Consider the following 14,815-nt stretch of genomic DNA (forward strand, 5'->3'; position numbering starts at 1 on the left):
CGGCTTCTTTGAATTTTCTCCTAAACCAGTGTTCTTCTTTGTGGATCATTGCAGCTTGAGCCCACTTGATGTTGATGAGTCCAAACATGCTCTGCTATTCCGGATTTGCTAGTTTCTCCTCGCTGTGTGTATTTCTTGTGCTCAGTGTATTTCTGTGCTCTGTGTGTATTTCTTGTGCTTCAATGGCCTCTTAGTTTCACCGATGTATGATTCTCCGCACTCGCAGGGTATCCGGTAAATGCAATTCTTGGAATCACAGTCCGCATTTGGTGGCCTGGTTTCCGTGAGGCTGATACGGATAGTGTTCCCAGATCTGAAGAAGGTCCTGATGTTATAAATGAACCCAATCCTTCGTATTCTTTCCGATAATCCTCTGATATAGGGAAGTACAAGTACTGGTTGTGACGGCTTTTCTTCCTTGTGGAGCTCTTGCTGTCTTCTAGCTAGAGCCTGTTCTACCATCACTCTGGATTAACCATTCCGTTGACGGTTGTTTTTGATGATGCCTAGTTCCCTTCCGAGACCTTCCTTTGTATCACAGAGCCCGAAGGCACGGTCTAGTAGAGTCTTGATGATTCCTTTCTTAGTCGATTGATGGTGGTTGGATTTCTGGTTCAGATACTGTTCTGTGTGAGTGGGTTTTTGATTTACAGATAATTCACATTTAGTGTCGGTCCTCTTCACCAATACGTCTAAGATAGGCAATTCATTGTAGACTTCCTTTTCCATTGTGAAAGTGATGAAAGGACTAACGTTGTTGATGTGCTTCAAGAAAGTGCCTAGTTCTGCATTCCCATGGTTCCATATTATAAAGGTGTCGTCTACGTATATCAACCAGACTCGGGGCTTCTTGTGGGCTTCTTCAAATGCTAAAGTTTCAAACCACGATGCAAAATGGGGATTCACTCGAGCGTCATTGAGACATATTAGGTTGCAAAGCTTAGATGATAAGAAGAAAAAAATCTTATATAATATATACCTTTTCATTGGTGGGGGAAGCGGCTATAGAGTTTTGAATATGTAGAAAAATACTGTTGCATGGACATACTGGAGCGCGTCAGATATTGATAGCATCAATGTCCTACGTATTTTTATTAATGTTAGTATGTTAATATGATCGTTTGCATGATGTGGGTGGTTGTACGTAAGGGTTAAAAGTGAAAAGAAAAAACATTAATCGAGCGCATCAGATTTTCTAAGGGGGTGTTGAGTGAAACAAAAAAAAGCTTTCATTCAATAATCTGACGATTTCGATCTTACGCAAACTCGCGGCCACTATTATAATGTGCAAAAAAAATCGCCATTTTGAAATACTCATGCGCGTCAGATTAAGATATATATGGTTCATCTTGATGTTTCAGACGTGCTGTCTCATAATCTGAAGATTATCTAAAGGGATTCGCTTAATCTGACAAATACAATATTCTTTTTATTTTTTTTTTTTGATTCATTGAACTTAATCAATTGAAGAGCTCAGGAAATAGCATGCAAATAAATAAGTGTATGTTTTTGAAGTAGAATACTTGTATTTATAAGAAAATAATTTTTAATAGATGCTCAAAAAAATTTAACTTTTTGTAATCTATTGATTAATTAATGAAGATAAGAGAAATGAAACTTTCTATGTTTTTTTCCACTTTTATTTGTAACTAACGTTACAATATATAAGGACATTTTCAAACTTATACAATATATAAGTTTGAAAATGTCCTTATAGGACGAAACTGGAATAACGTTAGTTACAAATAAAAGTGGTTAAAAAAATAGAAAGTTTAATTTCTCTTTTCTTCATTATGATTTTCTACCACGTAGTAACGGCTACATCCATCTTCATCACGAACGAGTCTCTGTGATCAGCTGTGATGGCGTAATGGCAACAGAATTCAGAGTGGGGACGGAGTGAGAGAGTAATAGATAGAGAAAAAGTGAATGAAGAATAAAGAAATTGAAACACGGAGAGGGAAATATAGGTATCCCATTATATTATCGCATTGAACTTCATCGACGAATTTTTGTTATTTTGGCTAGCGGAAATCGTCAGATTATATATTTTTTGTTATCCTTGTCCTTCTAAATAAAAAAAAAGCCACGCTTGAAAATGTCGAAATGACGTTATTTTTTTAAAACTTTGCTGCCCTACCCCTTCTTTACGTCACTCTCAAATTGTCAGATTACTGGAATATACACTTTTTAGCAGATAATTAACTAACCCTACCTTAATCTGACGCGCTCCAGAATTTCTGATGATCCCGGCCTATATATCGGGCTCATATTTGGTGGAGGTACTTTACCGGGTACAAGGTATTCTCCTGTAAATCAATCTGCCGCGCTTTAGTAAATCCCGAAATCCCCGCTTGGGCTCCCCTATTATTATCATGTTAGTCATGGATAACTGGGTTTTTAAAGAAAAGATCAGTATAAATATTCTTTAGGTTCTTTAAGCATTTCACACTATTGAAACCGCTGATAACTACCACTAGTTGGTATGAAAAATGCTAATGTATTAGCGATTAGTTTGAAGAAATACATTTTTTTGTGGTTACAACAATTACTGAAATTTGGTATGATTTGTAAAATATCAGTTTTCCGTATAATATACCTCTGATAAAAAATGTAGTGAAATGAAACATTTCATTCAAATGAAAAAATACAGGATGCTCCATTCGAAAAAGTTGAATTATATCTGTTTGAAAATAAATGAGACCGATTTTACCGAGCACCCTAAATATTGGAATCGAATGATGTATTTATATATTGGGTGTTCTATTTAAAAACATAAAACTATTTTTAAAATATAGTATTTATCGATATGACTGCAATGATAGCAATGGGCCGAGTGAATCTTTTTGACTCTCCCTGTATCTTGGTCGCTACACTCCTTGATCCGAAAACCTCTTCAAAGGAAGGTGGTGACACAAAAATACCCATACTTTGTATTCTACAAGGCGCAAACAGGTAAACACCATGAACTTGCTGATATTTGAACTCTTTCTCCTCCGAATTCTGACAAAGAAATAAAGAGAGATGAGGTGTCTGAATGGAACTTTTCAAATGTAAATTCTTTCCCTAGAATCGAATTCGCAGAAACCGTTCAGTATCAAACGAAGCTATCGGAAGTTTTCTCGTATATTACCTTGTCTTTTATTCCCACTGACAATAGACGCTGCGTGAAGTATAACTTTGGGAACACTTGCTTTGTCATAGCGAGTTTTGAACTAAATGAAATAACTTTCTTATTAGTCAGTGGGCTATGCTTGAAGACTGGCAGTAAACAATTCTAAAGAAATGAACTTTAAACGTTCAAGCCAGTCTCAGATATACCTACACAGTAGGATGAATGGACTGAAGGCTATCAGAAAACAACGCCCTTCGTGGTATTAGCCAGGGGAGTAGTTGTTTTTTGATAGACGTCAGTCTATTCAAGCTATTATGTAGGTATATTCGAGACTGGCTTGAACGTTTAAAGTTCATTTCTTTAGAAAAAATGAAATTAAGTGTAATTCAGGATTTCTGTCAGTAGAATAAAATGCTTTTGCGTGACATGCTCAAACATCCAACATTACTGCACAAATATAATCGAAATAGATGATAATTTATTCACATACTATCAATCTCTACAGTGTGTGCTACCAAAAGAGAAACAGTACTCAATACATTTTTTGGAAAGGAAAAGCATAAACAGCTCGAGTTTCAATTCGAAGGTACATATTTATACCATAATTACAACTCTCATACCTTTTTTCTTGCTCCGTGGTGACTTTCACTCTCAGAATTTCTATAGAAGTATTGAGTGTGTTTTTGAAGGAAAACAATCCATCTATGTGGCTGTTTACTACGAAACTAATCACTTAAATGAAATGAATAAAAAACACTTTCGTCTAAATACCACTATTAGATTTTATTTATACGACCGGTTTCGGGTTTGACCCCATAATCAAGTATAAAACAGAAATCTGAAGTTTGGAATATCGTTTATATTAGACTTTCCAGGTATGCCGCAAGGACAGGTATTTGAGAGACAGGTAGTTGGGCGAACCAAGATGCCAACTTTTGAAATTCCACTCTGAAAATTCTAGGGGATGTTAAACTCCTCTACTGCATATCTACAATTTTATATTGTATACTGAAATTTTTTATGAAGGTTTGTTTTATACAAACCTTCATAAAAAATTTCAGCCTCCGAAAATTTAGCGGTGCGGAAAACCGGTGATAAAAAGGTAATTTTAATATGTGAACGCACCCCTTTCACCTCGACGGGGGAGGCCCCACTTGGAATATTCGAAAATTCTCTCTTAGGGTGTCTAAGAAGACCCAGACCTTAGCTTCCTAGGACTCACCAGTACGGAGAAACAGAGATGAATGAGTGTTAAGTGGGTAACTTCCTCATTTACAAGTACGGATACGATTCTTTTCCTTGAGCAACTTTTCTCTCTCACACATTAGAAACTTGTTGTGACCTGTTATAACTTACTTTGGACCTGTGTCATTCCTCTGTTGGTTTAAAAGTTACGAATTATCATTTTTCCTAGTCTCTAATCAATATATGAATAGATTTGGGGAGCTGAATACACTTATTGAATGAATGAATCGAAGGGTTTTTGTATAAAAAACAAATTTTAATTGCAAAGCACTTTCGAACTGTCGTCATTACAGTGCTCACCTCAATTTATTTTCAAATTATATAATTCTTCTTCACAACACAAAAAAAAATTTAACATCTATAATAGATCAAGCCTCAAGTGGGTACTACTATTTTCAACATGAGACTTGACTTGACACTTTCCGTCGCAAGTTACCCTCCATTCATTTCATACTTTTACCGAACCACAATCCTCAATCTCTAACATGTATTTCGTTGGTTATCAGGCTGATTAGTTTTATACAAATCAAATCTCACAAATGTACTATGTCTTTGTTTTCGATACTTCCTCTTGCCTGACAAGTGGCTAATCATCAATATTTTTACCTGAATTCAAAATTAAAAAAGATAAATTTTCACAAAAAACTAACTTTGCAATTGGATCACTTCCTTTTAGATCAGCACTGATGTTGACGAATGTCGAAAGTGCTTTGCAATAAGAATTTATAATAATGCAGTGTAGAATTTTGTATTAATTCGTATGTATTGTACTTTTCTATATTTGTATGGCAAATGAAATGAATAGATGCCTAGTTTATCTATTACACTAATTTAATTGTGGAAAATGAGTCGACACAACTCAACTATATGAAATGCACCTATCGAATGACGAAATTGGCTAGGATAGGACTAGTGGATACATCTGTTTTTGAATAAACAACATTAGGGGGTGAAGCAGACGTGTAACAAGAATTTTGAGATATGCAGGAACATACACTTTTATACAAAAATTCTTCGATTCATTCTAATCAATACACCAATACATATATCCGCAGACAGTTATCCACATGCAGAACAGTCAAGGTCGTTGTGTAGAGGATTGAAATACTTTTCGAGCGAAGTTCCACTGTGTTTGAAAATGAGAAGATAGCGTTCATAGAAGATGAATAATTTTTATGTAAATTTGTCGGACTTTGATGTCTTTTCCCGTTCAAAAGTTAACAAGAGGGGGGGAATATTCACCGTTTGTTTGAAGGTCGTTGACATCAGTGACATGGGGAGTGCCAATGGGATGGCCACTTTCACCGGTTATAGCCAATATATATATGGAGTGGTTTGAAACTTTGGCCTTTGAAGATGCCCACAAGAAGCTCCGAGTCTGGTTGAGATACGTAAACCACACCTTCATGATATGGAACCATTGGAAGCAAAACTAGAAAATTTCCTGAAGCACATCAACAACGTAAGTCCTTCCATCACTTCCACAATGAAAGTCCACAACGAACTGTCATTCTTAGACGTATTGGTGAAGAGGACCGACACTAAATGAAAAACATCTGTATATCGAAAACCCACTCAACCACTGAACCAGGAATCCAACCACCATCAATCGACAAGACTGTATTAGACCGTGCCTTCGGGCTCTGCAATACAAAGGAAGGTCTCGAAAGCAACTAGGCCTCATCAAAAATAACCTTCAATGGAATGGTTACTCCAAATTGATGGTGGAACAGGCTTTGGCTGGAAGACAGCAAGAGCTCCAGAAGAAACAAAAAACGCCACAACCAGTATTTGTACCTCCCTACATCAAAGGATTGACGAAAAGGATTATAAGGATTGGGTATAACATCAGAACTTGCTTCACATCTGGGAACACTATCCGTAGCAATCTCAAGAAAACCAGGCCACCAAACGCGGACTGCGATTCCAAGAATTGCATTTACCGAATACCCCGCGAGTGCGGAAAATCGTACATCGGTGAAACTGAGAGGCCATTGAAAGTTCGCATTGCCAAGCACAAAAAACACACACAGCGAGGAGAAACTAGCAAATCCGGAATAGCAGAGCATGTTTGTAATCTTCAACATAACATCAAGTGGGATCAAGCTGAAATTATCCACAAGGAGGAACACTGGTTTAGGAAAGAATTCAAAGGAAGCCGCATATATGTTGTACAACAACGCATTTAGTCAAGCTAGCGTAAAGATACGTAACATATGGAAACCTGTAATGAAGCGAAAAACAACCAACTCCCGCCAAACTGTCAGCTCCCGTTAAAAACCAATGAAGTGGCGAGGGGAAAGGGGTGATACGTGAAAGCAGTCGAATGACCTATAAATAGTGAGATCTCGAAGGAATAAGTTCAGTTATCACCCAAAGACGATTGTGGATACTAACAATCGAAACGTCGTGAAGTAACTTGGTTTGAAATCTTTCAATTTTATATTTTTAATTTTCATTTTTTGTTAATAATTTTTTCAGCTCGTGTTAATTTTTTTAGTTTGTTTGGTTGTTGGTTGTATATTATTTCATTGTAATATCAGTTTTTTGCTTGATAAAATTGTGTTTTCAGCTAATCTTTTTAATTTTTCACAGATTCTTTCCGGGATTTCAAATCAATTTATAACTTATTGGACAATGGAAGTCCGAACTGATGGAATATTCACGTCAGTACTGTATAGTGGAACAATCTCGTTCAAAAGTTGAGAAAAGATGCGGAATATTCACGTCTGCACTGTATAGTGAAGCAATTTAGCATTCTCAATTTCAATACATAACAAATACATTCAGAACTTATCTCCGCTTTTAGGAACTGATCCTTTGTTTCTGCCAAATATTTCATCGGCTGTTGTTTATTCTGGCATCTTCGGCTTTCAACGTACTAAATTAACTTCCTGTCTCGAACAAAGTTCAGCTTTCTTCTAGGTCAGTCGCTGCCCCTCCCCGTTCTAATTCTCTGCGAAATCCGAGTATTAAAGTAAACTTTTCACCACCAAAGAATATTCAAATATCATACTCCACTTTAAAATTCAAATTAATTGGTCTATAATTCCTCGTTTATTTTCAGGAAGAGACGCGAGAAAACGTAACAATAAGTGAGTTAAGTTTCGTTCCCACGACAGAAGACGATGGAAAATCCATAACGTGCAGAGCTGAAAATCCCAACGTCACCGGGCTCTTCTTGGAGACGTCTTGGAAAATTGACGTTGTTTGTGAGTATACTTCTGGAAATGATATTACTCAACACTGTAATGATCGTCAATATTGTTATATGAAAATGAGGTAGAAAGAACGCTTGAAGGTTTTTTTTTTAACATTCACATAGTATTCCAACTGTTCAGTTGAGAACTAAAAGAAGGGTACTTCATGGATGTGGGGACATGAGACCAAAATGGGTCAACCTAAATTATCAAAACGTGTCTGGAGACTGTATCGAGGGGAGAAAAATACGTACAAGAAAATAAATATTTTCAAATGAAGTTTCGAAACATCTATCTCTCCCAACTAACTACACTGTGAGTTCTGTTGAATGACTGCCAGAAAACAATAATAATAATAATAATTCATTAATTTTCCCAAAGATGATAAAACATATAGGAATAGTCACTTATAATCTAAAGATCTAGAAATAAAAAAAACATCCAATGTATAACTACTCCCTCGCAGGCATTTACCAGAACCTACTGTGTAGGTTTTATTATATAAGGTATTTTATTGAGCGCTTTCTATCTTCAAAATCAAATTAATATCATAGAAATGTTATCTTCTTTTGAAAGACCTATTGATGCCATTATGTGTGGAATAAACATCGTTCAAATTCCCGCCACGGCTATTCTGGGTTGAGCGCATCCGAAACGTCTGATTTTCCATGACTCTGGCGCATAAATTAGACTGAATTGGACTGATGGCATGAGTCATCTTGGCTTTGAGGACAGCTGTTATTTGTGGCTCATCCGCATACACCTGCGATTTGAGGAAACTCCGAAAGAAAAAGTCTAACGGAGTCAAATCACACTGCTTTCAAAAAATTGTTCTACAGCGCCATCTAGTGGCGAGTTACAGAGAAATTGATACCTAAAAACCTTCTCTATGAAAAATTACTTATACATATCAAGTTTCATAACGATCGGTTGAGCGATGTGTAAGTTTATCACTTACCAACCAACCAACCAACAAACATCAACTTTCATATATTAGACTATTACTATGTTGCTCTATCGCTGCTGTTCCAAAGTTTTGACAGAATCAGAATGAACGAACTTAGGCGTGCGCAGCGTTATAGAACAGTGCTTTCAAAAATTGTTCTACAGCGCCATCTAGTGGCGAGTTACAGAAAAAAACCTAAAAACCTTCTCTATGAAAAATCACTTGAACATGTCAAGTTTCATCACAATCGGTTGAGCGATGTAGGAGTTTATCACTTACCAACCAACCAACCAACAAACATCCATTTTCATATAGTAGATAATAATAATATGTATGGCAATCGGTACCGGAATGTGCAGACTGACATCTGTTCTTCCACTTAACCCAAAACAGACTACTAAGTGGCAAATCAGAACATACACAAAAAACATTGATTACTTTCAAATGCACCTACGTTACAAGGAATATTAACATTGCCATTGGTTGTATTCTCAAGAATTCGTCCATTCAAGTATAAATTGTTAATAGCACAGGTGAAGGTGAGTAAGTTGTGTGATAATTTCCGTTTTATCTCACTAACTGTTTTCTATCACTATCTACCAGTTCTTACACACTCTTCTAAAGCCATAGCAGTCCAACTTTTGCAAAAGAAGTTCATAATTTATACAATCAGAAGCATTTGAGAAGTTGCAGAATACTATAGCTGAAAGTTTTGGCATCGTTAATGATAAATGAAATTCATTTTTACCGGATAAAAAAAGAGGGGTGTCACTAATCACACATTCCTATTTGAAATAATCAGAGGATCCATTGCGGAATATGAAAATTCTGCAATGATTCCAAATTCAAAAGCCGTTTCTATCACAAGCTAACTTGGCTGTCATTTCTAGGCGATACGTAGGACGACGTCTTCAAGAGAGCTGATTTTCTCTTGGTTACACACAAGTCTTTTGAGCCTAAACACCGCTAAAACTGAATACGTAACGTTTACTCCCGCAGATAAAGATCAACCTTCCAAAAATAAGCTCACCATACACAAACCTATTTGCCAAACCCCAATGATACGCACAGTTGGTAAGGTAAATAACATCAAATATCTTGGTGTGTATATAGATCAAGATCTACGATAGGACGAACATGTAGACCAGACCGTTTAAAGACTTAGTAAATTATCTTATGAATTCTACCAACTCAGAAATCTCAATAATAAAAAGCTACTAACATTGATATATAACTCACTCGCAGAAGTTCTGAGATATTGCATTATAATATGTGGTGGCGTCAGCAAAAGCCTGTTACATAATCTAGAGGTAATGCAAAGTACTATCAATCGTAAAAAAGATACCCGACTGTAGCACTATACAAAGAAGCAGACTTATTTGTTGTCTCTAGGCTATGGATATAAACTACATTCTATTGTAGGTAATATCTTGAATTAGTTGAAAAATCCAACGTCACCTTCTCTTCGACTATTTCTCTCTCTTTCCACTAGTTTTCCTTCCTTCCAACTATTTGTATCATTTGTGTTTACATTGTCAGTAGGAGTTTATGCTTTATTATGCAACAATGATACCTCATATTATAAGTATGTGTTCATGTATGTATTTGTGTATATGTGCGTGTTTATATGCGTAGGTGTATACGTATGTATATGGGTATATATAATCAACGTTTATGTTGTTTATAGGTTGATACTACAACTCCAGCTCTGCTGGAATAAATGCTCGAATAAATTCATCCATCTATCTTTTTTATTTTAAAATTCTTTTTTAAACATTTTAATCTGTGGAACATATTCATTGACCCAACCTGTATAAAAAGTCATTAGTTGTTTATCGCATACTTCAAAATTTTCAAAAGAAAATAATATTTTCTTTCTCCCCACGCAATCTCACCTCACATCAAACTAAAGACCGACAACAAAAAAGACGATAATCTGGCCCGAATCGTTCTACCCTGAAAGCAAGACCCCTTCCTTTGATTCCAGTTCATCATATCGCGAAGGGCATTGTTTACGAAACAGCCGTTCTTAGATGATTTATGTATCTCTGGAAGGTTTTTTGTGACTGCCATCCGATGACAATAGCGTCTCTTGTTTTCAGACCCCCCGATCGTCACGCTGTGTCTTGGGAGCACACTTAACGCTGACGACATCAAGGAAGGCGACGACGTTTACTTCGAATGCCACGTCACTGCCAATCCCCACTGGAGACGACTTACCTGGCTGCATGATGTGAGTGTTTTTAAATTTATTTTCCTTACAGTGTTTGTATAAAAAACATCAATGAAACTTATAAAATCGGAAAAAGGACACCAGCTCTTCGTGTCGAGGCACTAGACATAGGTTCAACTGAGGATATTCCCTAACAAATTTTCAAAACACACTAAATTCAATTCAACACGATACATTTTTGAAGTTATCGAATGAGAAGCTTTCCAGAATATTGTCAGCGAATACTGGTTGACAGAAAATCGGCAGTATTTCGGTAAAATTGGAAGATGCAATGGCTAAATCCAACAGAAAATGAACTTTGTAGAGTCCAATGGAATTATGTTAAGAAATCCAGTCTGTCGTGAGCCGTTCTCTACATAATCACAAAAAAAAAGTAGTCGATTCTGATTTTCGTGGGTGAAAAATTTTAACGTTGAACGGTTTCATTGAAAACACAATAATAATAGATAATAAACTAAAAATTGAAAAATAATTCGGAAGATCCTAGGTAGCAGGACCTTCCGACCACTCTTTTCAGCAATCTTGATTAATTGAAAAATATTAAAATCATTTTGCGTAGCGTAACCTGAGTATATATGTGAATACTATGACCAAAGACAACAGGAGCCTCGCAAGAAGGAGAAGCCGTCACAACCAGTGCTTGCACTTCCCTACATCAGAGAATTATCGGTGAGAATAAGAAGAATTGGATCCAAGTACAACATCAGGACCTGCTTCACATCCGGAAACACTACCGTAGCAGCTTCACGAAAACTAGGCCACCAAACGCGGACTGCGATTCCGAGAACTGCATTCACCGGATACCCTGTGAGTGCGGAAAATCCGATATCGGTGAAACTAAGAGGCCATTGAATGTTCGCATTGCAGAGCACAAGAAACACACAGCGAGGAGAAACCATGAATAGCAGAGCATGTTTGGACTCATCAACACAACATCAAAGTGGCCTCAAGCTGAAATCATCCACAAGCAGGAACACTGGTTTAGGAGAAAATTCAAAGAAGCCGCAAATATGTTATTCAACGACGCATTCAGCCAAGCTAGTATAGAGATAAGTAATGTATGAAAACCCATAATCAAGCGAAAAATGACCAACTCCCGCCAAACGGTCATCTCCCGCTAAACCAGTGAAGCGGTAAAAGGAAAGCGGAGATAAGTGGCAGTACTTGAATGACTCAAAAATAGTCATCTCTTGGAGGAATTAGTCCAGTCATCACACGAAGATGATTGCGGATTCTAACAATCGAAACCTCATGAAGTAACGTGGCTCGGAATCTCTTATTGTAATTTTTTTATTTCGATTTTTTGTTAAATTTTTCTATTTTCACTTATATTTCATTTCATCTCAGTTTTTTTCGCTCAATATAACTGTTTTTTCCAGCTATTAATTTTTAATTTTTCTCTTTCGGTTTTTTCAGGAATTTCAAATCATTTTATATAATATCAGGCAATGAAAGTCCGAACTATGAAACAATGAAACATTGTCAATCACCTTCAAACAAACAAAGATTTTATTATTTTTTCATCTGATCAATACCGTAGATTGTTGAGGAGAGTGCTGTGATGACTGCTACCTAGGACCTTCTGAATTGATATTCAGTGCATTATCAACATCATTATTATCGTTTTCCTCAATAAAACCGTATAATATACATTTTTTAATTCAACTCATTTTCAAGTTTTTAGTTTCTAATTTTATCCACCCCAATGCCACACAGTTTTTGACACGTTTTAACCTTCCACCCTAACTTGGGTGGTGTAGCGCTAACAACATATAATTTTTAGCCACCCTAACGCCACACAGTCCTCGACACGATACAAAATCATAACTTCGTTGTGAGATCCATGCTCATATCCCGATTTTGAGTTGACAAAGTTCATTGTTTGGGTTACACTGGATTTGCATTTTTTTCATATTGTCGTACTACCATAGTACTAGTAAAGTCCTGTCATTTGATACCCATATTGAGGTAGTTGTGAAAAAATATGTGATTCGCCATTTTGTAGCAGCGGCAATCTTGAATTTGCATCCAACAGATTTTTCCAACATTAAACTTTGATCACCAAGTGATCATCTTCAAGAGGGATATCAAACATACCTACCAAAATTATCCTTATTTATATAATAGATACCTCTCCTAGGTACCTGCGTCTCAAGTGATTTAAATCAGTTTCACAATATTGCCTTATCTACTAGTCTAAAATTAATTTTCCAATGTGTCCTTATGTGATAGTCAGGTGAAACTAATGATCAAAATATTGTTTTAATTTCAATAAGCTGTATTGTATAACATTACGTATTGGTCCTACATCGTTATCTCTCATAGGCACCTAGATGCCTGTTGCTGTTAACTTTTCTAACTGATTTCAATTAACTGAATTCTATGGAATGGTTTTGTTGCAAAATATGATGGGTGACTGCTGATTTTCCAGATCTTTCATATTTTAAGTGTGCTAAGTGTTCCTTATATCTCATTTCAAAGATCTTTTTGTTTGTCCTCACAGTCCTTACATTTAATTTCGTAAATTCCAGACTTCTACGAATTCTAGACATTGTCTTTTGGATTTCCTTGAAGGTTCTGTAGTGTATTCCTTGTTTTTAAAACCACCTTCATACCTAATTCCTTGAAAATCTTTTCAAAGTTCAACAAGTCAACGAAGTAAAACCAGTCATACATACAGAGCCTTTAGGAAATCTAAAAGACAAAGTCGAGAATTTGGAAAAGTCTGGAATTTACGAAATCAAATGTAAGGACTGCGATGCAGGTTGTAAGAATCAATATTTATTTGCATTGTGAAATATATTAGACTGTTCGAAATTAACTGGGACTCGGCCATGTAATAATGACGCCATCAATGAAATGAATAGACTAAGGAATATAACAAGCTAATTCTTCCATAAGGTATGCCAGAGGAGTAGGTACCTACCTATAGTTCATCCTAACAATAATTTTTCCCGTTTCTTGAGTTTTTCTGTTGAAGGACTCTCCGTTTTATATATGTACTTTCGCATTGATTGATAACTATCGATTGAAACTAAAAAATATAAAATAATGATAAAAAACTTTTAAAACAAGATTTTATTCAAGTGCCCTAAAAAGATCAAACTAAAATTTTAAATTACATTAACCACACTCATTTGTGACTTTACAGAATTCAAATTATAATTAAAGCTTGTCGCGATGCCTTGGAGAAATCTGTACATATTCAGTCAGATGAAATTTAAATTGAGAAACATTCTGACAGATCAACTAGGTACAGCAATAAATTTTAGCTTTCATTATAATTTCAATTCTGTAAAGTCATAAATGAATGTGGTTAATGTGATTTAAAATTTTAGTTTGATTTTTTTAGGGCACTTAAATAAAATACTTGTAACAAAAGTTTAATATGATTATTTTATTTCTATTCATTAGTTATTAACTGATTTTACTTTTCAGTAGTCAGTATTATGCAGTTAGTTTTCGGGGTGAACCCTCCACACTTTGCTACACTTCTCAAAGAGTGAAAGGTTATACATTCAAAAAATAGTGAGAAACATTGACTTCTTCACAAAAAAATGTCTTTGAATATCACATTACTCACTTTGTGTCCAAAATTCCCCTCCACAGTTCGTAAATAATCATTTGCTCGTACAAAATTATCAGATTTGTCAGATGTTCCTCTACAGAATTGTTCAAAAACAGGGTTACATGAACCAGAATTATAAATGAAATTATTTCCATTTCTAGATTTTGTTAGGATATAATCCGAATTGTCTTTACAGAATTCGTGAATCATGAAGAGAAAATTTTCAGAGAAAACCTTCACCAAATTCATATTGTATGATTTTTTGGCAATAATATTTCCGCTCTATACAGTGCGCATCATGCGTTTTACGCCCCCTATCTAACTCGTTACTGGGCTCGTATTAAGAAAATCACAGAGAAAAGTCGATTTTTTATTCTTAAAATGTACATTTGATAAATTTTGAGTATGAACATCCACCCCTAATTTCATCCCTTCGAGAAATTTAAATAGCATGGGGTGGTGAGTGATAGCTTATTTGATAGGGGGTTTTATTCTCTATCAAACCATG

The 14,815-nt window shown here is 35.8% G+C and overlaps 1 protein-coding gene across 1 annotated transcript in view; it reads left to right on the top strand.

Moving 5' to 3' along the window:
- side-II (sidestep II transmembrane protein) overlaps positions 1-14,815 on the top strand; it is a gene marked incomplete at its 5' end in the record, with an annotated part of 375,227 nt that overhangs the window by 205,052 nt on the left and 155,360 nt on the right. Inside the window, 2 exons of the mRNA XM_074186335.1 lie at positions 7,428-7,572; positions 10,609-10,739. Coding sequence (XP_074042436.1) covers positions 7,428-7,572; positions 10,609-10,739 — 276 coding nt within the window. The remainder of the gene's footprint in view (positions 1-7,427; positions 7,573-10,608; positions 10,740-14,815) is intronic.

Source organism: Leptinotarsa decemlineata, unplaced genomic scaffold (genome assembly GCF_025532065.1).
Source record: "Leptinotarsa decemlineata unplaced genomic scaffold, Ldec_3_MD MMD2_tig00078422_RagTag_RagTag, whole genome shotgun sequence".
NCBI lineage: Eukaryota > Metazoa > Arthropoda > Insecta > Coleoptera > Chrysomelidae > Leptinotarsa > Leptinotarsa decemlineata.